Source organism: Salvia splendens, chromosome 7, assembly GCF_004379255.2.
Source record: "Salvia splendens isolate huo1 chromosome 7, SspV2, whole genome shotgun sequence".
NCBI classification, from domain to species: domain Eukaryota; kingdom Viridiplantae; phylum Streptophyta; class Magnoliopsida; order Lamiales; family Lamiaceae; genus Salvia; species Salvia splendens.
In genome coordinates this window covers 7,030,619-7,054,732 of record NC_056038.1, presented here as the reverse complement: position 1 = coordinate 7,054,732, position 24,114 = coordinate 7,030,619, and the positions used below count along the sequence as shown (strand labels likewise).

The following is a 24,114-nucleotide window of genomic DNA, read 5'->3' as shown; positions in this document are numbered from 1 at the left end:
AACTACCACCGCCCCCCCCACCTTGATGCATTTCAGCGAGTAGCATGACGGTCCTATGATCTTCTTCTATCTATAATATTATATAAGTTGAAGTTTTAATTAGGAAAAAAAAATAAAATTAAAAACTCAATCTTATGAAATTATGAATTGTAAAAATAATTTTATTTTTTAGAACTTACTTGCATGCGTTCAGCCGCCACTCGGGAAACCTCTTCCATAACTTCTCGACGACTAGGTCGCTTTGATCTTTGGGAACGACTACTTTGATCTTGGGCAATTCCTTTGCCCTGATCATCACGTCCCGGTCCACCACGAGAATAAGACATAATGCAAAATGAAAGTAGTATGGAATATGGAGTATTGAATAAATGGTAAATTACGAACACAACAACAAATATAGTAGTAAACAACTTGAGCAATTAGAGAGAATGCGGATAGAGAATAGAGAGATTGAGATTGAGAAGGAAATCCTTGTTAACACAAGAATGGGGTGAGTAAAAATGATGGGAGAAGTGGAGTATTTATAGGAGTAAAATTGGAAGAAATAAAATAAATAAATAAATAAATTCAAATTTCAAATTTCGGCCGGTTTATCGCCTGAACCAGCGGTTCAGTCCACGGTTTCTGGCCGAAAACCGGCGGTTTCTGACCGGTTTTCAGGCGCCTATACACTGCCACCTATACGCTGCCACCTGAAAAAGGTCCGGAACCGTCGGAAACCGGCGGTTTTCGGCAGAAACCGCTGGTTTGGAACGTAAATTGCCGATTTTTCTACACACCTAACCTGAAAACCTACACCCTAGCCGGAATCCTATCGTTGGAACTGCTGAACCACCGGTTCAAACCGGCGAACCGACAATTTTGAACCGCCGGTTATGGTTCACGCTTTTTTTGAACCTGAATCGGCCTGCTTGAACCGCCGGTGCTGGTTCTTGTTCCGGTTTATGAACCGACGGTCCGATTCGATTTGTGCATGCCTATATCTAATGTATTCACACATTCTCAAAAGGTAAGAAAATCTAACCGGAGCGTTTGACACGCGCCCTGACAACGCGTGGCAGCTTTCCGTTGGATTATGATAAGGGACAGCAAATGGATTGTAACAGAAATTCACTGCAGTTAATATTAAGAAACAGTTAATTTCCAAAAATATGAATGAAGAGAATTTAGAATATTCGTGTTTTTCTCCAAAAGCTAAATTTTTTCTAATTTAATTTTTACTCAAAACAAAATAGTTAGAGAAACAAACGCGGCTGCTGAAACCAGAGTCCATCTCTCTCTAAACGTTTTTCTCTCTCTACTTTTTTCCCCTGCTCAACGTTTTGAGCTTCAAAGATCGCATAACACGATCCAATTTCCACGTTACGTGAATCAATCGAGCTCTCAGATTCACAATAAATTGAAAATCTGTCAATCTCGTTTTCCTCCCGAGTGTAGATTGGTAATATTGCTGAGCAAAATGTGTTTTTTCCTTCTCGTTCTTTGTTAGGTGAGGAAATCGAAGTCTAAGTCTGATCAGGGAAAATCATCCGAGGGTTTTTCTGGGTTCTCAATTTTGTATATGTGCCTTCGAGATTTTCGTCTGAAAAGTAAACGGTGGAGGAAAAAAGTTCACTTTTTAAGGGAGTTTTTTATTGTTGTTGTTAGTAATTTGTTTCCCTTGGTTTCAATTTGTGTGTGATGATATCTGTGGGCAGTAGAGATGGTAGAAAGAGGATAGGTTTGGGATTAGATATGGAAGAAACTGAGCTCGAAGAAGGGGAGGCTCTTGGTTATCAAGAAGAGGGAGAAGATTCCACCATTGACCCTGATATTGCTCTCTCTTACATTGTGAGGATCTTCAATTAATACCCTGATTTAGTTTTCTGTATGAATTGCTTCTTCAGTTTGTAATGTTATGCTAAATCTTAATCATGTAGTATGGTTGTTTTAATCTTGTCCTTAGTTGTAAGGTGTTGGTGGTTTGGAATTGGTGAAGTGGTTATTGTTGACCGATGCATTTGTGAGCTCTCTCGTTTTTGTTGGGGTTTATGGAATAGTTGGATTAATGATGCTATTGAACTTGAGCTACTAGTTACCAATATCTGACGGTCAATTATGTATTCCGTATGTGCTTATGTATAAAACTAGAAGATATTACCTATATTGTGGAGTAATTAAGCCTTAGTTAGTATATGAAGGTGGCTTGTAAGACGACAAGAACATAGACTACATGTTAAATGCTAGCTATCATTCCATCTTTGCGAGCTGATGTAGGTTGTGGAATTAGGTGATATGAAGCGTGCTTTCTGGGTTTTCATTCTTGTTTCTTTTATTAATTGATTTTACTTTATGTTTCTCATTCTGTGTTCCTTTTATAGGAGGAAAAAGTCCATAGATTTTTGGGTCACCTCCAGAAAGATTTCGAAGGTGGTGTTTCAGCTGAGAATTTGGGTAAGTTAGAAAGAGTACAACCAGTTATGTAACTTTAGGGTCATGTAGATGTGGTTTTAGAATGTAAAGTATTTAATTAATACTTTATAGGGGCAAAATTTGGTGGCTATGGTTCGTTTTTACCTACCTATCAGCGGAGTCCATCATGGTCGCATACAAAAAGTCCAGCCGAGGCTTATAACTATGAGTCACCAAGAAAGACGCACACAGAGGTATTTCAACTTATGTTTTTCTATCCCCACGTCCTCTGAATAGCCGGGCTTGAAATCATGTATAGACTGTTTAGTTGAGTTATTGATTTTCTCTAATTTAGGATCAAAGGCAGAATTCTTTAGCTTCATCAAGTGCTTCTCCTTCAATAAGGCCCCATACTGCTTCAGGAAAATCTTTATCAGTGGGAAGCTCCTTGAAAGGCAATGGCTACTTAAAATCTAAACATGCTGAAGAATCGAGCTTAAAAAGGGGAACAAATAGAAAATCTGTGAGTGATCAGAGAACACTGAAGGTCCGAATCAAAGTTGGCTCAGAAAATTTGTCAGCACAGAAGAATGCTGAAATCTACAGTGGACTTGGTCTAGTAGTTTTGCCATCCTCTTCGATGGACGACAGTCCCACAACTAGTGAAGGACAATTTGGTAAAATTTTGGGTGTGCCTGAGGCATCACCAACCAGTATTCTTCAGGTAATATTGTTGTTGATATTTATTTGCAAGAACTTTTTGTTCGACTTTTCTTTTGTAAACAAATCTTTAAAATTTTCTTGTTGGTGCTCAAGCAGATTATGACATCTTATTCTGGAGAACTGCTTCTATCCCCTCTATCCGAGGATCTGATCCATCTAACAGAAAAAAGGAAGTCCAGGGGAAAAAGTGAAAATAAACCAGTCGACAGAACAAGCAAAAAGTCTGGATTGTTAGGGAATGGATCTCTTTCTAGCAGGAGTATCCATACAGTTACTGAAAAGAAAAAGGTCGTGTCATCTGCAAAGGACGATGATTACTTCACAGAATTACCGTATCAGAATAATAATGGTTTTGTGGAGAATAATGTTTCTCCGCTGAAGAAGGATAAAGAAAATGATAGTGATGCGTATGGGTATGAGGAACTCGTCTCTAGTGCTCTGAAACTTCCACTTTTATCAAGTTCTCAGCATATTGCTGCCGATCCATTGAAAGATATGCCCCCTGCAACTTTTTCTGCAAAAGATAGGATAAAGCGAGAAGCCTTCTCCCCATGCATTGAGAAGGAACATTTGGAGAGTGTGGCACCTGCTCAAGATGCTAGCAGAGCTGAGAAGTTGGGTGGGAGGTCTGGTTCATCGGGCAAGGCTTCTGAATCTAAAGAATTAAATCGCATCAGTACTACTGTTGCAGCTTGCCCTCTGGATGACATATACAAGGCTGAAAAGCCTCACACTTTGGACCAGTCAGAGTCTAATGCCTCTAAGGGAATAAAAGTACTTACTGCTTCTGAACCGCCTGGTGCCTTGAAACAATTAGTCACTCAGAAAGGAGGGTCAGTTAGTGAGGGTTGTCTGGAACCATCTCTTGAGAAATCATCAACTGGGGGAAAGAGGAAACGGAAGGAAGCTCAAAATAAAGCCACTGAAGGTGCATATGCAGCAAAAGATGAGTCAATGGTTGAGTCTTCTCTGGATCCTAAAAGTGGGAAGAGTTCTCATACCAATTGTCTCACATCTAAAAATGATACACCTGATTTCCAGAAAGAGCATGAGAAACCAAAGGATAGGTATAAGGACTTCTTTGGAGATGTAGAATTTGAAGATGATGACAGCGAATCGATCTCTGGGGAAATGACGTCCTCAGGAAGGTTAAAAGATCCTCAATTTGCTGGAAAAAGAAATTTAAGTAAAGATCATAACATATCCCGAGAAAAATATACAGGCAGAAATTCTGAAAAAACACTAGAGAAATATGCTACACCCGTTTCTCGGCCAACTCCTTCCCTTGAAAATGGACCGAATTCTGAAGCTCCAGCTGGATCGGTTCCTCTGGTCCAAGAAGATTGGGTTTTATGTGATAAGTGTAAAAAATGGCGACTACTTCCACTTGACACTAATCCCAAAAATCTCCCCGAGAAATGGCTTTGTAGGATGCTTTCCTGGCTGTAAGTTCTATCACTAATGAATATGTATTTGATCCAAACAATTTCAACTACTGCCTTTAATGGTCAATTACTGTTATGTTGGCGAGCTCTGCCTCTCTGTTTATGTCTAGAAGTTATTCATTGTGGAAAACTCACCTTTTCCAATTCTTACAGGCCTGGGATGAACCGTTGTATCATCCCAGAGGAGGAGACCACTAATGCTTTAAGGGCCCTTTACCATCCCGTTGCTTCAGTTCCGGTCCCTCCTCCCGAGGGTCAAGGCATTCGGCCAAATAATGCCATTATGGCTTCGGTGGGGATCACGTCAGCTGATTCTAGGCCTCTGGCTCAAGAACACCTGGATGCTGCTGTCCCAACTGCACCAAATAGTGGGAAGAAGAAACATGGGTCTGCAGTGGCTGCAAATTCAGTGGATATAGATGGTTCCACCAACTCATCAAACTCACGGAAGAAGAATATGTTGGGAAAAATAACTAAACTGAACAGCGCAAATAACTCATCTTCCATAGATGCTTCTGGACAGCATATGAGGCAAGGAAGTATGGCATTGGAGAAGTGCAGTGATGCGAAAGCAGAAAAAATATCACAAGTCAGCTCTTCTGATAAAGGTATTATCATTATTATTTGTACTTCTTTGTGGTCAAGTTCACATGTGAGTCATACCTACATCGACCTTTGGCTTCTTTTCCCGAACCTCCTAAAGTTTTTTTCTTCGCATGGACTTGCATAGGTACAAGTGTAAAGATAAAGAGCAAGCGTGAGTCTGATATGGAGAGCACTAGAGCTTCTAAAAGAATTAAGAGTGAGGAGTTACATTGTGATGATGAAAATTGGAATTCTGACAATGGAGGTGGTGCTTCCACGAAAGCAGGTCGTCGCTCGTCAAGTCTGTCAAATACTACATCTGGTAATGATCGAGACAAGTACAATAACCTTAAGGATTTTAGTGGTGAAGCCATGAAAAGTATAGCATCAAGTATGAATGTAGAAATGCATGTTCCATCACCTGCAGCTGATGGTTTGCCCTGTTCTGGAAAATATGATGACGAAGATCCTAGAAAGGGGAGAGTTAAAGAAAATTATGGTTCTAGGACTCATAATGAGGCCATTTCCAATTCAGAACAACATTACTTGCACTCTGGTGATTTTATAGAAAAATTGAGTGAAAGTGAACACCGAAAAGAAAAGAAAGCTAGACTTTCCAAGTCTGGAGGAAAAGCTATGAGTGGAAGCAAAACCAGTATAGGGACCGACAGGAAAAGCAAAAGTATAAAGGACCAACATGATGGGCAGCTTGTGAACGGTACTCAAGCGGCAGATTATTTAAAAAGTGACATGGCTTCTGCCCGTCCTTCTGTTGCTGCCAATTCAAGCTCTTCCAAGGTATCTGGTTCACATAGAACCAAAACCAATGGCCAGGAAGTTAAAGGTTCCCCAGTTGAATCAGTTTCCTCATCCCCTCTGAGATTTCCTAATGCTGATAAGGTCTCATCAGCACGGAAAAGCCACGAAGGAAGGACTGTTTTTCATGATTCTGCTGCTGCCAACACGGGTATGTTTTCAGGCAGTGATGATGGAGGGAACGCCCGAACAGGATTGGATAATATAGATACACTTCTTACTGCCAATAATCATGCCAATGATGTTCACAGTGATCAGTTATGTCAAAGTAATCAGTATGCTAGTACAAAACATTATTCTGAGCAATTCGATACTGAAACAAGAACAAACAATGACCAATCGCAGGGTGGAGTTCACTCAAAAAAATCTGGAAAAGGTTCGTCCTTACAATCCAAAGACAAGGCTCATGCCTCTGGTTCTGAAGTAGACAAGATTAAAATCAAGGCTTCTGATTCAAGAAACGATGCTTCAGATCACACGCATTTGCATGAGGAGAAATCAAAGAGTAGAAGAAACAAGTCTGATGAGAAATCTGGCACTCCTAAAAAGGGTGATAAGTTTGTCTCCAAGAAAGATATGGTTGGAGGAATGTCAAGTGAGAGCTCTAAAGCACCAAGTCAAAAGAAACTTGGATATGATGGTCAAGATGCCATCAGAAGCCAGGATAAGAAGCATGTTCTCCCACAAGAGCATGAAAATGAAAAATTACCGAAGAAAAGCAACCAGACAGAAACACATGGGAATGGGAAGTCACACTCACTTCCACCCTTAGCAAGAATACAGACTGACACTGCTCCTGTTTCTGTATCTCAGAAGGAAAATAGTTCAAAAGTTTTGTCTCTTGATGCATCTGATAATGGTGATGCACAAAAGGCCTCAAATCAGAGAAAGAAACTTGAGAACTCAAATGATCAGCCTATGAGGCATCCAACTCCAAACTCTCATAAAGTTCGGGATGTTGACGCTCCAAGTCCTGTTCGAAGGGATTCATCCAGCCATGCCGCTAATACCATTTTAAAAGAAGCGAAGGACCTCAAACACATGGCTGATCGGCTTAAGGTTGATGCTTATTTTGGTGGTCTGGATTTTGTTATTTATCTATTTCTCAATTTTCCATAACCGAAATCTGTTTGGCAGAATTCTGGAACTAGTATTGGGCTTTACTTTGAAGCTGCCCTCAAGTTTCTCCATGGAGCCTCTTTGCTCGAATCCGGAAGTAGTGAAGCCACTAAGCATAATGAACTGATGCACTCATTGCACATATATAGTAGCACTGCAAAACTCTGCGAGTAAGTCATTAATCTCCATCTGCAACCATCCTCAATGCTACCTGTTAATATACTTTCACACTATCATTGTGGAACTCTCAAATTTTGAAACAGTGGTTACAACTTATAACTAGTATTGTCTTATTTTGTGTTCTTCATATACAAAGAAAAAATCTAACGTTAATTTACACTAACACAAGTTTGTCCATTGCATATGTATCTCTCTCCTTTATCTAATAGTGGTTAATCCATTAATGGACATGGATCAACCGGACAACATTTCTGTTTGTTGAATGGTTAAAATTTTGTAGGTTTTGTGCCCATGACTTTGAAAAGTCAAAAGACATGGGTGGTGCTGCTTTAGCCTACAAATGTATGGAGGTTGCTTACATGCGAGTGCTTTATTCATCTCATAGCAATACAAGCAGGGATCGGGCCGAGTTGCAAAGTGCTCTACAAATTGCTGCCCCTGGTAAATTTTTGATACAGCATTCTTTATAATTTCATTTAGATCAGAATCACATCTTCCACTGGTTCCCCTGCTGCTACTAGTAATAGTCTGACAGGAGTAATAACTTTAAAATGTTTATGGTAGGGCACTGGGCTATAAATTGTTGCACCATCACATCGAAAATGTGTGATAGATCAGAAATATATAGGGAACTTCTTGTGTCCAAAGAGGATAGCTAAACTAGAAACATATGAAGTAAACTACTCTTTGCTATTAATTGTATGGTGTAAATTCAGCTGCTACAAAGTGAAATATAAAAGGTAAAACTTTGACTGCTTTATCATGACTCCACGTAACAAATTGTATGTTAATTATGTGCAACAACTTTGATCTCAAGTATTATCTATTGTCCCCATTCAGGTGAATCTCCTTCCTCCTCTGCCTCTGATGTTGACAATTTGAACCACCAAGCGACAGCAGATAAGGCTGCCTCAGCCAAAGTTGTGGGCTCTCCTCAAGTTTCTGGAAGCCATATCATCACTTCACGGAATCGTTCTAGTCTTCTGCGTGTTCTGAACTTTGTAAGTATATGACTAGATACTCCACTTATAGCAGATACATATTTCATGGGATCCAATCTTTTAGTTTTTCATTCATCGACATGACTTCCTTGAAATTCCGAGTGCTACAGCAGTAATCATTCTGTTTTGTTGCATGTCTTAAAGTTTTATACTGTTTCTTTCTGTAGGCACAGGATGTTACCTTTGCAATGGAAGCTTCAAGAAAATCAAGAATTGCTTTCACAGCTGCTACATCAAGACTTGCAGATACCCACAAAGAGGGTATCCGTTCACTTAAAAACGCGCTTGACTACAACTTCCAAGACGTTGAGGGTTTATTGCAGCTTGTGCGTATTGCTAAGGAAGCCATTAGCCACTAAACAGCTTGTAATTATCATTCCAATTTTGGGTTCTTCATCACCAAATAATGTGCAATGCATCAGGAGTTCTAGTAGAATGTGTCACCCTTGTAAATCTGTACAGTTATAGTATTGAGTTTGCAATACCTCTCTGATTCTTTATCGGATGCTTAAGGATGATAATAAAGTCTCCCAATTTTTTGAATTTTTTTCAAATTGGGTTGATGATGCTGATAAAGAGGTGTTGCATACTGAAGTGTATCAATGAAGAAATGACCTTAAGCTTGGTTGACAAAGGGCTATCGGACAATTTTAAGTTGTTGGAGTAAGGGTACGTACCTCACAGTTGCAATGCAGGGCTGTCTTGAGTGGGCTGGCCCTGAGTTTCATATTCAAGCTTGATGATTTTGTTTATAATAACAAAGTTGGCCCCGATGATTTTCCCAGATCCTGCAAATTCTGATTAAGGAGTCTGGATTGCATCCTCGGGTAAATTATCCCTTCACCATTTACCACTCCTTGAGATTTATGTATGGTCCTTTTCCTGACTATTATATCGTTGAATATTTGCAGGTCCGACCATATAACTTCTGCCCATGCCCTTACAGAATTAGCATTTGTATTCATTTAGCCCAATTACAATAAGTTGCTGAATCAGGTTAACGTAGTAGGAAGAGTAATATGGCAGTATGTTATACTTGTCACTGATAAAAGAGTTGAAAGTGATGCTCGACCATAAATGTGTGTGTTCGTGGTGCTGCTCCTCAAGGAATTACATATATGTATACATTTTATGAAATGTCCCAGTTGCTACGTGTACATTGGAAGAACGTACGAGCCACTTCATTTATATGGCACTCTGGATATGGACACCCGGGTAATCGCCATCGGCTGACAGGTACATAACCAGTCTCTTACACAACTGAGATATATTAGATCTCTGTGGTTCTCATATTTCTTATAGTTTTTCTCATTGTTGAAGAAAACAATTGTTGCCTTGTACACATTTTTCTTATATCCAGCCTGGATTTTAAATGCAAAATCATTCGAGGACTCACTGATTACTATCTCTTCTTGGCTTGTAGAAGTTAGGTTGTTTTTCTTTTTCTTTTTCTGGAATCGGAGATGTGTTACTTTTGAAATAAAATGCTGTCTTTTTGGTGGTAACTGTTCGATCCATGGTGCAGGTGGTACGTGAGATGAGTGCCTTCGAAGCTTCTGACGAATGCTGGAAGGGAGTCGCAGTCCTTGTGAAGATTTTGTGGCAAGTCTCGGAACATTTTTATCCGTTGTAAAACTGTACATATCCCATTTTGCTGTGAATTCTTTGATATGTATTTGGTTGCTGCTTGTAAAAAAGTTTCTTCCCCCATTCAGAGGGAGTTTTAGTTGAAAGAATGCAAATTCTAGTTGATATATATTTGTCCTGTTTTATGAAAAGAATGAACTTCATAGGTGCTCTTTGAACTGTGGGAGTCTCTTTTAGTCACAAACAGTAAATTATTTTCTAAAATTAAAAAAATTAGTATAAAAAGTAACAAACTCTAAAGAGAAAAAATATATAGAAAGGTAAATTATTTTTTAAATAAAAAAAATAGTGAAAGATGAATTCTAAAATATAAAAGTATAATACATTTTCAAATACTTTCCCCTTAAAGAATGATTTTTCATGGAAAGAAGGAAAATATGATAGTTATAAAATTTCACATTTCCAATACCTCTTTAAAATGAGAAAATGTATAATGCATACTCAAATAACTTTTCCTTTGGAGAATGATTTTTCATTAAAAAAAAGCAAATATGACAATTATACGACTTTACCTTTTCCATTGGAGATTCTCTAAGTGCTATTGTTGATTCCACCCATTGTGCCTACAAATCAACACGAGGAATAGTCACTAGGTCCGCTAGTGGATAATACCCTTGGTAATTATCTAAAAAAAGAGCCAAGAAATTAAGCATGTTCACCGATTTTTATTTTCTAATTAGTTATATTTATAACTTCTAATTAAATAAATTTACATAATTGAAATTAAAATTTTTAATAAAAAACATAAGAGTCGCTAACAATAGTCGCTACGAGCAAACTTTTGAATAAAATCGTGTGTAAGAAAACGTTTCCTGCTTCAGCTTCTCAACCACTCTCAGGTTTCACTGGAATTTTCAACAGCTATCCCTCAATCAGCGTAGCATTGCGCGACAAAACAGTTGTTTGCTGAGACGAGTTCCAGTTTAGGGCGAGGAATTTTCATAATTTGCTCTCGAAATAAGCACCTCTACACGAATGTGGCGGAGAAACGCTGCCGGCGTAAGTAATTAGCTGATAATTTTATGTATTACTACTATTTTGTTTCATATTATGTGGCTGCATTTGTTTGTTTTTTGTTGCCGCAGCTGATAAAGTTTGATTTCGGACTTGTAGTTTGGAGATGAAGCTCGAGAAAATGAAGATTCCGATCAGAGCATATCTGGTAAGAGTTGGAAATATCAATAAAGCGAAAAGTTAAGATTATTGACTTTAACTCTCGTTTTTTCTTCTGATTCTGATTCTGATTCGTTCGGTAAATTTTTTTATTTACGTTCGGTTATATGATTTGGGGCGGGGGATTCTGTTCTGATAGTATGATTTTTTTTATCACGAAGTTGGTAATAGGTCTTTTTTTCTTTCTGGCGTTCGGTTTTTCTGCTTGTTAAGTTTATGATGATATTTTTCTGGTCAACATGATGCTCGAACAAGTTTGTTTGCTGTATTTATTTCACAAATTTGTCTGTTATCTCCTTTGTTATTCTCTGTCAGAAGAGGATGAAGATCCGGATGGTGAGTGGATACGGAACACTGTATCCTTGGGTGGAGATGAAAATGGCAAGGTAAATGCCCTGATCAATCATCCACAAACATTTGTCCACGTCCTAGTTTGCCGTTTTAGCTGTAATGGCAGAAATAAAGTGTAACAATGTATTGTGAAAATAGTGAATTATTTCATAATTTGTTTGTTTGGATGGTCTTTATTTTCCTATTGGAGTTTAATATCTTCTTGTCTATGTTGGACAAGGTTACCATAACGAATATGGTTTTTGGCAGGGCAAGATGAAGGTTCTCTCACAACTTGAGATACTCAGAGGTAGTTTATGTGATTCATTTCTTATTTCTTATTTCTTATATTGATTATAGATCTTGGGTTCCAAACTCAAATGGCATTACCTGATGCATTTCTGCAGAGTCCTTTATGGAGGAGTCTGTCTCATCCCCTGGGGTATTTACTGCAAACTCTTAGAGCTACATGTTTTAGTACTCTAAGAACTATCCTTATATGATCTATGGAATAATTGGACAATTTTATTTGCCGGAAAGGATAATATTGAAGAAACTTTCTTTTACTACTATGTAAACATGAAAGTTCTTTGTTCCTTGTAGAAAAGAAAAGAAAATATTATTCCTTAATTGTTATGATCTTTCAATATTTCACTTCATCCCTGCAATTGGTGTTATGATTTCTAGTGAATGGTTCGGGACATAAGTAAAAGTGTGACCCTTATCTTGATAGAGTAATGACGGTAGATGCCAGAAATGAATAGAAAGAAAAGAAACGAAAGACAGAAAGTAAACTAAATAGGAACTGTATAGAAAGAACAGAAAATTATCCTCTACCGAGGCTTATATAAATACCGTCCCTAGACCAATACCAAGACACATTGCTCTTCCATTGAGGAGCTATTTGTAATAACTACTAACTGCTGACTCCAACACATAAGAAGACTCATAAACCAACTTTAACTCTAATAGATAAAAGCTCTCTCTAAGAAACTACTAACAGCTAGACTCTTACTCTGAAAATATTCTGCAAAGTTAACTCTAATAATCTGCAACAATGACCCAATCATATAAATCCTTTTGAATTCAAGATGTTATTGCTAATCTTGTTTGTTGATAGAGAAAAGGAGCTTATGAAATTGAAGATGAAGTTGAACCTCCTATCTTCAATGATAGGAGTTCTCCCAACCACTACCATGGAATTGCCTCTGACACCCTTGCTCGTTCCAATAAAGGACTAATCTTCTTACCGGACATATCTTCGGTCTCGTATTCTGATGAAGAAATTATTTCTGATTATGAGGTGTGGTACTTATGTATGAACCCCGTAGAAGGCCATCTTAATATCTCATAATCATAGTTTCTAAACGTTGAGTGGTAACACATCCAGAAAATTGGTCCTGGCACCTCTAACAGTGTTAGAGAAAATTTGGCCATCACATGGTCTGAAGCAAGTCGTGAAGTGGAGGCATTAGTCCGGTCAAAAGAGAATCCCTGCTCTTCCTCAAACCACCACGATGTATTTGTGAAGGAAAAGAAATCCACTAGAGGTACTAGTCATGCATTTCTGGCAAAAGCTATATAGCAGAATTCATATATATTTTGTTGTACTTTCTTGATATTCCCAGTCTCCCTAAAGCAAAGATGCTTTTACGAAAAATATTTTCTATATTATGTCCCAGTTCCTCTTCATTTAGTAGGTCTCTGCTTAACTGATAGTATATGTTATACTTACTAATCAACAATATAGGAGGCAGGGGCCGGAGAAAGGCTAAGGTCAAATTTTCATTCCCCTGCCATTCAGATAAACCAGATCAATCTTTGGTTGTAAGTGATAGCGATGGAGGGACATCATCTGACAAAATCCTTATAGCAGATGAAATTGGTTATGTAGTTGATGATGAGATGCACAATAGTTTGGCTGACTCTCAGCTGAACATTCATAACAAACACATACTTACTTTTGAAATGCCCCATAACCATGACACCAGAGGGCATTCAATGGCTGAGATTCTAGGTGGCTTCCTTGAGAGAAGTGATCTGCAAGAAGAAAGTTCCAAACTGGTTAGTCTCTCTTCTATAAACTTTTCTCCTGGATCTACAGTTTACCAGTGTTGTCAAAATGTCGTTCGGGTCGCTCGGGTCGCCCGGGTCGCCTGGGTCGAGACCATCACCGCCCCAACATGGGTGAGTTGATTGAGATACAGGGTCGCCGTTGGGTCGCCTGGGTCGAGTGGGTCGCTTGGGTCGAGTGGGTCGCCTGGGTCGCCCTAAACACATGCTATCTCTGATTTTCTCAAATCTCTCACATGTTTTCTGACTCTCTCAATCACGATTCTCTATATATATGCATGCACCACATCAAACTTTTCAAACCTACTTTCTACACTTTAGAATTCGGCCTCTTCACTCCTAAACAAATAAACAATTCAAAGATCTTTTGTTGTCACCCTTCATATATTCCTTTGTTTTGATATTTTCAGACAATGGTTTCAATTATTTATTGTGTTATGACTTATGAACTGTTTTGATATTTTGATCATTTATATTTTCCACTTTATCTCTATTCACATGAATTGCGTCTACATTTATATTATTTGATATATTATAAACATTAGAGCAATATATTTATTTTATTTAATATTAAAAGGCAAAAAAATTAGCCTAGATTTGTGGGTCTCTCGACCCCGTCGACTCGTCGACCCGCGACCCAAATTTTCACCTCATCGACCCGGTGCGCCCCGCGGCCCTAACAACACTGCAGTTTACATTCAGTTGTACATGGAATTCAGGAGATCCAGAAAAGAAGAAGAAAGCAGGCTGTTTTAGTAAGAAATGTGCTTCCATTGGGTGATAGCATCCAAGAAGACAATGATCTGCCTGAGGCTTTAAATAGTGACACTTCTTTTGAAACTGAGGATGAGGTAGTTCCTATATGAATGACTATCTAAGTTCTTTAAAACTCATTCAATCCATGTATCACGCCTTCACGTGCTTGACTGTCAAAGTGGTCGTGGCAGGAGGGAGCTCAAAGTGTAAAGTCAATCATCTCTAGAACAATGGCAGACCAATTTCAAGAAGCTTTCAGAACAGTCTCAGCAATTGATGACAGACTAGATGTTTCTTTTCCCAGACCTTTGTGGTGGGTATGGTTCTAGTGCTTGTATTGTGGTTCAATTTCAGGAGCTTTAAAATGCAGATCATGATTCTATACATTTTATTCACATTGAGTTGTAAATCATGCAGTGGTGGAATGTTTAGGAGGTTGCAGCAAGTAATGCAAATTGAGAAAGAAAGAGAGACGGATTCCGTAAAGAATGCAAGTGCAGAAACCGGTTTCAAAGGTAAAAGTGAGAACCAACATTCTATTATCGACATACTACCATTTGTTTCCAAGCAATTCCTTGATCTCCAAAACTCATTTGCTTCCAGGTGAAGAAACGACAATTTTGGTTAGAATTTTGTCAAGGTTTCTGGAAGCAAAGCTGATTGTGTGCTCTTGTACTTTTGTTGGAGACGGAAAGGTTCGCTTGCTTCCAGAATTAAAAAACTAGACTATTTTAAATGTAGTCTAATTTTAGTAGGCAGTTCCCTTTACTGCGATATTTCCAAACTTAGGTCCTCATGCTCCTGTAGATTTCCCTTCATGGAGAACTCCCATAAGTTCCCTCTCAGCACAGAAACTGCATCATGGCATGGACAGTTTGATAAAGTTGCACATGTTCATTCTAATAGCTTATATACGCAATGATCTTTTTGGTTATGTCTCCAGACTTTTTCTAAGGAGGCAAGGACTATCACTATCATCTTCAACCCAAGAATGTCAGACAGTGTTGATCTGGAAGTCAGCAACCTGATACATATTCGCCCTCCTTGGTATGACTTGCACTAGCTTTAACACCTTTGAAATCTGTAGGTCTGGGTAAGTTATGAGGGTGTTTGTTATATAATGAAATTGAAATTGGGTTGTAATTGGAATTCTATGAACTTGGTATTCTAATTCAATAACAAACCCTTTGTTTGGTAAAACTAAGTAATTGATGTAAAATTGTATTTTTATTCCAAATTCTTTGTTTGGTATGTCAAAAAATAAACCAAATTTGACATTGACTTTAAATTGAATATATTTTATTGATAACATTATGCATCTCCACATTATTTTTCTCTATATTTTGAGTTGTTTGTGCGAGTGTATATGTTGTGCCTGTGTAGTGTGTGCAGTGTTGTGTGTATTGTGTGTTTGTGTCTGTTGTGTACAGTGTTGTGTGTGTTATGTACGGTGTGTATAATATGTGTAGAGTGTGCAGTGGGTGTTGTATGTGTATTGTGTGCATCATGTGTGTTGTGTGTATATTGAGTGCAACGTGTATTTGGGAGGTTTCCCAATTTTACAAGTATTTGGAATTCCGAATATTTACATTGGCTCTGAAACTCAAATTGTAGAATTGAGAGAGATGAAATTGGAATTCTTACAAATCCAAGCATTTTTACGGTTGGTACCAAACAATGAATTTGGAATTGAAGGCTTGGATTCTAATACACACCCTCAATTCCATGGCATCCAAACGAATTTGGAATTGAAGCGTACCTTGAGTGTATATTTCTGTTTCTTCCCAAGTTAAAATAAGACATCGTAGTTGCTTTGTTGTTTTAATTTAATTCACTCCAGTATACTTCAATCTGTCTTAACCAGGATCCCATGCCTGTCATGATTTGATGAATCCACTTTCTGTTCTTGCGACTATGCTGTTGATATTTCTTGTTATGAGTGGCGCTCTGATGATGTGCTGTCTGTTGGAACAGGAAAGAGGTGCAGGTCAAAAATGAAGTTATCTTTTTATGCTCACACTTCTCCCAGGTCCAGCCTTGACTTCGACTTCATCCCAAATCAACAAATTTTAAGATAGTTTCGCATAGAAGTTCTATGTTTACTCTTTAACAAAAGTTATTGATCCTCAATCTCAATAATTGTTAGAATACTATACATGTGTCATGTGTGTGTGTGTGTGTGTGTGTGTGAAAACAGCCAAGCGAAAGTGCTCTTGTAGGCATTTTCGAAAAAAAACGAAAGTGCTTTGTAAGAAGCAGTTGCGATTTCGTTCTCATGAATATAGTCAGATTCTTTTAGTTGATGCTTTCCTGTCATTTATCATTATTATAGAAGCAGCCCCTATTTTGTAATCTGATTAACTCTATCTAGTTTTGTTATCTAGAAACTCTTGAAAAACAATTTATTCGTGATAGCTCCAAAAAGACGTAAACATTTGTCTGATTTGGAGATGCAGTAATTAAAGTGTAGTTTTGGTTAATTTGTTACTTGTGTTAAACACTAATCGGAATATTACGCATACAACCACATCCGAATTATTTTAGTTTCCTGATTTTGGATCCAAACCCGAGACTATAATTAAGAGAAAGCAATGAATGATAAACGTTCTAAATTTACTACTCCCTGTCGATGAATAAATAAATCAACAAAGTAACCCTTTTGTAGATATAAACATTTTGGCATCACTGAATTGATTAAGGTATCGACAATAGTTAACAGAACCCGAACCCAAAGTCCGACCCGAAAAGGATGAGGGAGATGCCACGTCGCTCTTCATTTAGTCTAATTCTAACATTTCGTGCCCTCCAATTAACGAATCGAATACAGTGACAATTCTTTCTTCTTGTCCCCCTAAATACCTTTTCTGCCCCTCCAGCGATTCATATGAGAAATTTCGGAATAAGGGTTTAAATTCGCTGACCTTTCGTAATTAGGGATTCAATTCACTGACCTTTCGTAATTTGAGATCGAGGCATACGTACTTTTCGTAACAAGGAATTTATGATATTTTAGTTTATTTATGTGTTTTTTAATATTATTTCCCCCTAACAATTTATCAATCGTCTAAATTATCCTCTTCAAATTTTTACCTAAAAATGATATCTAAACATCTTCCCACTACTTTGTCCGTTTTTATATAGTGCTGTTTCTTTTTCTCATTTCACATCAATTAATTCATTTCTAGTTAAATTCGCATAACTCTTTTGTGTCGTGAATCAAAATATTTTTGAAATAAAACTATCAACAACAAACACATGTATTTTACTTGATCAAATTAATCTCTAGCTTCACATCATATAAAATTATTATATATGTCCCATTAAATATCTCATATTTCATTTTTAATTCCTGAACAAATGTCACGTCACTTTACTATTTGTTTTAATAGATCTCATATTTTATTAACTCAATATAAAGCTGGTAGTTGAAAGTATGTCTCACAATCTACTAATTTTTTCCACTCAATTTCCTTTACAAAGTCAAATAATTTTTTAAAACTTGCACCGATCAGATATGAGAAAATAATGGGGACCAACTTAATATTTATTTATTAAAATTTGACTTTAAAAAACTTGGATCTTTAAACATTATAAACTCTACGTTTGAATTTATCAAACCTAATAATACATTTTTATTTAATGAAAATGAAATGAGCTCGTTTATTTTCGCTTAGGATTTACATCGAGTTTATTGTGAAGAAATATGACAAAGGATTAAAGTAGCCAAAACTTCCCTCACGTTTGTTGTGAAAATCAATCTTTGACATTACATCTGAAGGGATCATTCAATTCTTAAAAATTTGAAGGGATAATTTAGACGATAAATAGTTATAGGGAAATAATATTAAAAAAGCACATAAAATAAGCTAAAATATCAGAAATCCCTTATTACGAAGAATACGCATACATCGATCTCAAATTACGAAAGGTCAGCGAATTTAAACCCTTATTCTGAAATTTCTCCATTCAAATCTCCGGAGGCTTCAACCGTCATTTCAGCCCTTCCTTCTTAAGCTCTCTCATCTCTTGGATCCTATCCAACCCCAAATCGAATCCACTCCTCCCCCTTTTCCCGAAATTCCATCCAAGTCCCCGCCACCGCCATGGCTACAATTTCAAGCATCGCCTCTCACCCGAACCCTAACCCTAACCCTAACCCTAACCCTAACCTCAATCTCATCTCCCCCATGCTCCAGCCCTACCTCGAGCAGCAGCAGGAGCGCCTCCACCCCGACACGCCGCCGGACGATGGAGGATCCTCCTACGACGCCGCTCCCGACACTGACGATCGCGATTCCTCCGCCGCTGCCGCCGCCAACAATAATAACCCCGCCGCCTTCAGCCCCAATCCAAACCCTACCCCGATCAAGCTCCTCCACCTCTCCTTCAACCAGGACTACGGCTGCTTCGCCACCGGCACCGATCGCGGCTTCCGAATTTTCAATTGCGATCCCTTCCGCGAGATCTTCCGTCGCGATTTCGATGGCAACGGAGGGGGAGTTGGCGCCGTCGAGATGCTCTTCCGGTGCAATATCCTTGCGCTGGTCGGCGGTGGCGAGGCGCCGCAGTATCCGTTGAATAAGGTCATGATTTGGGACGACCACCAGAGCAGGTGTATCGGGGAGCTGTCCTTCAGGTCTGAAGTGCGCGGGGTTCGGCTTCGGAGGGATCGAATTATTGTTGTTCTCGAGCAGAAGATTTTTGTGTACAATTTCGCGGATTTGAAGCTGTTGCATCAAATTGAGACTATTGCGAACCCCAAGGGACTCTGTGCGGTGTCGCAGGTTGCAGGATCGTTTGTGCTGGTTTGTCCAGGGCTGCAGAAGGGGCAGGTCAGGGTGGAACATTACGCATCAAAAAGGACTAAATTCATCAATGCTCATGATTCCAGAATTGCGTGCTTTACCCTCTCTCAAGATGGGAATTTGCTGGCTACTGCTAGCACCAAGGGGACGCTTGTTAGGATATATAACACACACGATGGGAGTTTGCTGCAGGAGGTAAATTGTTTTTTTATGATGTTACTATTGTTGTTTTATTTGTCATACTAGATTAGGCCATCAGGCTCGATATATTTGTGTCATGTTTGTTGATACATCCATTTATTTAAGCATCGATAATGTAAATGTTGGTTACTACTTCAAGAGATGGTCTTGAGTTGGTGCTAATAGCAATTTAGATAACGTTGCTGTTGGAATATGTGGGCAGAGTGTGAATTTTGTAGCCCCTTTGTTTTGTTCTCATGAGCTAACATCAAATGGATTAGAGTATTGCAGTATGCTGTTGTCTAATCTTCATATCATGTTCTTTCTTTTTTGAGGTCTGTTTGTTTGTATATTCTTCTTGTTATTATGTTGGTCACAATGCTATAGGTATGAGGTGGGGAAGATGCTGTATTCTGATTCAGATTTTGTTTTCATTTGTTAAGCGGCTGGAGCCTGATCATTTTGTTTGTGTTTTATGCTCCACCCATGGAAAACTGATCTAAGAAGAGCCCACTTGTAATATGCTGCAGGTCCGAAGGGGTGCAGACAGGGCAGAAATATATAGTGTGGCATTCTCACCCACAGCTCAATGGTTGGCAGTGTCAAGTGATAAAGGAACTGTTCACGTTTTCAGCCTTAAGGTCCATTCTGGGAATGTCGGCAGCGAGAGGTCAAACAGCCCTCCTGATACAAACCCTTCTGCTACGACACCAGGCTCTTCACTGTCTTTCATGAAAGGTAATAATGCTGAGTTACACTCTTATTAAATGAAATATTGCAGCCTCTTACTTTATTCTGGAGTTGCAAATTGCTTGCTATCAATTTGTCTGAGTTCAGAAGGAAATCAGATTGGATTCTTATCCACAACTACTAGCACTAATGGAAGATTGAATGTGAATTCCTAAAAGCACAATTATTAGCATACATATTTTTATAACATAATTAAAGCATTGATTTTGTTTGTTTTTCCCCATTTCATGGTTGTTGGCTAGTAATTGGACCTGTTTCTGCACCCTTGTTTTCTCGTGAGAATATGTCTAGCTGGTATTCATGAGGAAGTAGAAAGTATGTACTGCCTTTCTTTGAACAATTCTGGGCCTGAATCAGTTTTCTTTTGTTTTGTCAGGAGTCCTTCCGAAATATTTCAGCTCAGAATGGTCAGTGGCTCAGTTTCGCTTACCTGAAGGATATCAATATATTGTTGCTTTTGGACACCAGAAGAATACAGTGGTAATTCTTGGCTTGGATGGAAGGTCAGTTTTACTTAACTCACAGTAGTACTGCTTCGATTAATTTGGAAGTTTCTATTTTTACAACTTTACATGCATCTGCTAGGCACCAGTTTCATAGACCTGGCTTCTGTAAATCACAAGCCTCTAATAGGACTGTTTCTATTCTATAAGGGCTCATTCGGTTTGAAAGATTATATCTCATGATTGAATGTGTATTATGTTTGATTCATGAGATTGAATCTCACAATGATAATCAGTCATAGCCATCCCATCCAACTAAAATAATCTCACAACTAAGATGGATAATCATGATCGGCACCTGATAGTATTGATAAGTGACTATACATGTTGGTTGGCTGACCTGTTAACTGGACAGACTGGGTTCTAAACATATGCCAACATTAAATTTTTTTCCCTCATGTGGAAGAAAGGACGAGTAGTTGAGAATTGCATGAACTGTTAGGTTTAAATGAAATAAAGATATATGGTTGTCAAATTGATTAGTTGGTGGATGTATCTGCAGCTTCTACCGTTGCAAATTCGAGCCAGGGAGTGGTGGGGAGATGACACAGTTGGAGTACCACAATTTTCTGAAGCCAGAAGAAGCATTTTAGCACAACAGATATGATGCTGCTCTCTCCCTGCCTCTGCTTATGTTTTCCGGGTGCTAGTTTGTGGGTTCGCGATGATGTTGTAAATATCCAATGTAAATGAAACCAACAGAGTGAAACTGCTAAATCCATAACCAGTTTAGTATTGTAAAATGGGAATAACAATATCTGCTTCTACATTTCTTGTTTTTATGTCATCTGCAGCTGCAGCTGCTTCACTATCTCTCATGCGCTTATAGTAAAGGCCAAATGTTTTTTTCCTCTAGATTTTTTTGATTTTGATAATTAAACTTTAACCTAATTGGAATGCCTTTTAAAACACAAGAAGTTTATACTAACAATTTTTGGTTTCTAACCAAAATATATTTTCGGGTTAAAACTATACAAACTTCCATTTTGTTTCTCTCTTTCGGACGTATAGTTGACGCCAAACATTTGGAAATTCGCGACATGGATGTTTTCGAGCATCACAACAGGAGACTAGATGAGGATGTGTTGTGGGGCTTCGGTGCGACTTTTGTGGAGGGAAAGAGGGAGAGACGACCCTCCAGACGCCCTCCTCCCCCGCAGTCAGTGAGAATGTTGTGCGACACCCACTCGTTGGGCGTGCGATTGAGCATTGCATTTTCCGGTTTTCATATTTTTATTTAGAGGGAACATCATTTTTGGTCCATGAACTTTGCCAAAGTATCATTTTAGGTTCGTGAACTTTGAAAATATCATTTTAGGTCCGTGAACTTTGAGTTAGTATCATTTGAGGTACTTTTTACTATTTCCAAGTTTTTTTGGATGAAAATACCCTCAATACCTTAAAGTGTATATATTTTTAATAAATTTATCATATACTCATATTTTTTTATAAATATCTTTACAATATATTTTTGACAAATTTTCGAAATATAATTTGACCTTAAATATTATCACTTAATTTTGTGACATGCAGGTAAAATTACTTCTTCAATTTTTTATATTAATTTTTTTTAAAATTGAATAAAGAACTTTCTTTAATAATAAAAAAATGAATAAAATTGCTTCTTCAATTTTTTATATTAATTTGACCTATATCAATAAAGGCATTTTCTCTCTCTCTAGCTCTCTACATCTTAGTATGCAATTTAGGAGTATTGCATTGCTCGGTACTCGTCTCCAATTCAAATTTGCTGGTACTTACGAGTTTGAGGTGTTTCTACTCGATAGGAAGAAAGTTGTTTCATCTTTGAGACCAATCCGTGGGTACTAATCTGGGTGAATCTCATCTTGTAGAGAGATGAATACTTTGGCTCGACTTGAAAAATAATTTTGCATCTTGTTACTTTTGTTATATTTAGCTTCTATTTTTTTATTATTGTGTTTTAGTAAAGTTTGCTCGTGTAAAGACTACAATATTTTCAACAATTGGTTTTATAAATCCTAAAAATGGACATTAAAGAAGCCATTTGGTGTACTCCCTCGGCACTATTTGAACTCTTTTTTTTCACTCGATATAGAGTTTGAAAATGAGAAGAAAAAAGAGTAAGAAATTAGTAAAATGTACTCCCTTCGTTCTATAGCAGTAGAATCATTTTCTATTTTGGGCATTTCATAGGAGTAGTAGAGTAAAGTTCTCATTTTAATAAAAAGTACAGTAACACATTTTCCATCTTTACTTTTCCCTTTTTCATACTTTATTTTCTTTACTTTTTCCTCTCTTCTACTTTATTACTCCCTCCGTTCCATGTTAGTCGAGTCATTTTTCTATTTTGAAAAGTTTAAACATAATTGAGTCATTTATATTTTTGGTAAAAAGTAATCCTCTCACTTACTTTATTCTCCCTTCACCTCTCTTACTTTATTCACCATCCACTTAACACACTATCTTTAAACTCCGCGCCGAAAAGAAATGCATCTAATAACAAAGAACGCAAGAAATATCTTTTATTTAATACTTAAAACACCATTTTTGTGCCTAAAAAAATACATCCACTATTATGGAATGGAGGGAAACTTTTTTCCATCAACAGTCCTCCAAAAAAAAGAGATAAACTTCGTAATAACTTTTAGCTAACTTCAGCTGGTTGTTATCATAGTTGTAGCGCGCCTTCCCTCCTTCTCTCACTTTGGAAAGATTTAGCAGTTTTTTTGATGACCTGGTTGAGAGAGTACGATACATCGGTGTAAAAGATTGAGTTGGATCTGTGAGGTTGGTTATAGTAAAGGCATGGTCGGAAGGTGTTCTTGATTCTCTTACGACCTTTCTTGTTGTAAGATTTTCAGATCTAGTTGATGGACGCTCTGGAAGCTCTAGATCCCGTCTAGAAAGAGTTGTCACGACATGACACGTGGACGTACAGAATTGATCAAGAAGATCTGGCCGAGAGGTTAAGAATTTTTTATGTACAAAAATTCTTGGCTCGTATCCAACATATTAAATTTATACATTAAAATAAACAGCTAAGATCAATTCTCACGCGATGTCAAGTAGTTGTTGTAATAATGTCAATTAGAGTATACTGATATCAATTTATATAAGTATCTAAGTGTAAATTATTTTTTTCACAAAATATATACCAAATTAAAGGTAATTATATAAAGATTCTAACAAGATTCTAATTGCATATGTTTAGAGGATAAAATTCAAGAATAATATTGAACTAAAAGTAAATTTTTAGAAAAATTTCAACCACGTGTTACAATACTATGTTAACCAAGAAAAAATAATTTATACGTATTAAATTTCATGTGTAATGTGAGTTTAAAAATCATTAGAAATATAGAAAATTGTGAAATTTAATCGCATAAAATGTCATACAATTAGACCTTAAATTACCACTAACCGTACATAGTAAGATATACTGTAGTATTGTTTTGAAATATGCGTATCTAATTAGGCCACCCGCAAAGCGTCATGCCGGTGGCCCGTATCCCGTCACTTAGGGACGGGACGGCGGCGTGGCGCGTTGCCGTGCCCCGTCTCGTCCCCAGCCCGTCACCCGTCCCGTTCCGTCGTGACGAAACGCGAGATGGCTCGCCACGCGCCGAGGCGACGTGGCGCGCTCCCAGGCCATGCG

The 24,114-nt window shown here is 37.9% G+C and overlaps 3 protein-coding genes across 8 annotated transcripts; all 3 read left to right on the top strand.

The window, feature by feature from the left end:
- Positions 1-1,251: 1,251 nt before the first annotated feature.
- Positions 1,252-10,016, top strand: LOC121810861 (cysteine-tryptophan domain-containing zinc finger protein 7-like). 2 transcript variants are annotated; one of them, XM_042211579.1, is made up of 14 exons: positions 1,252-1,830; positions 2,361-2,433; positions 2,524-2,645; positions 2,747-3,115; positions 3,211-4,559; positions 4,713-5,167; positions 5,290-7,019; positions 7,098-7,249; positions 7,540-7,700; positions 8,100-8,260; positions 8,428-8,929; positions 9,046-9,087; positions 9,172-9,496; positions 9,786-10,016. In XM_042211579.1, exons 1-11 carry the CDS (start codon positions 1,681-1,683, stop codon positions 8,617-8,619), a joined length of 4,914 nt encoding a protein of 1,637 aa, XP_042067513.1. In that variant the 5' UTR covers positions 1,252-1,680; the 3' UTR covers positions 8,620-8,929; positions 9,046-9,087; positions 9,172-9,496; positions 9,786-10,016. The 2 variants fall into 2 exon arrangements, with proteins under 2 accessions (XP_042067513.1, XP_042067512.1); XM_042211578.1 differs by having other exon boundaries at positions 8,428-9,087.
- Positions 10,017-10,686: 670 nt separating this feature from the next.
- Positions 10,687-16,537, top strand: LOC121741888. Of its 5 annotated transcripts, none has more exons than XM_042134822.1 (14): positions 10,690-10,906; positions 11,021-11,069; positions 11,399-11,466; positions 11,681-11,720; positions 11,818-11,852; positions 12,531-12,713; positions 12,801-12,960; positions 13,161-13,474; positions 14,203-14,334; positions 14,419-14,552; positions 14,657-14,754; positions 14,843-14,934; positions 15,183-15,286; positions 16,214-16,537. In XM_042134822.1, the coding sequence occupies exons 1-14, from the start codon at positions 10,883-10,885 to the stop codon at positions 16,278-16,280; spliced, it is 1,500 nt and encodes a 499-aa protein (XP_041990756.1). In that variant the 5' UTR covers positions 10,690-10,882; the 3' UTR covers positions 16,281-16,537. The 5 variants fall into 5 exon arrangements, 4 of the variants coding, with proteins under 4 accessions (XP_041990756.1, XP_041990755.1, XP_041990757.1 ...); XM_042134821.1 differs by having other exon boundaries at positions 10,691-10,906; positions 11,396-11,466; XM_042134823.1 differs by having other exon boundaries at positions 10,694-10,906; positions 11,396-11,466; positions 14,431-14,552.
- Positions 16,538-18,258: 1,721 nt separating this feature from the next.
- On the top strand, positions 18,259-21,288 carry LOC121811311 (autophagy-related protein 18a-like). The gene is made up of 4 exons (XM_042212148.1): positions 18,259-19,239; positions 19,755-19,962; positions 20,351-20,477; positions 20,980-21,288. Exons 1-4 carry the CDS (start codon positions 18,343-18,345, stop codon positions 21,068-21,070), a joined length of 1,323 nt encoding a protein of 440 aa, XP_042068082.1. The 5' UTR covers positions 18,259-18,342; the 3' UTR covers positions 21,071-21,288.
- Positions 21,289-24,114: the final 2,826 nt, after the last annotated feature.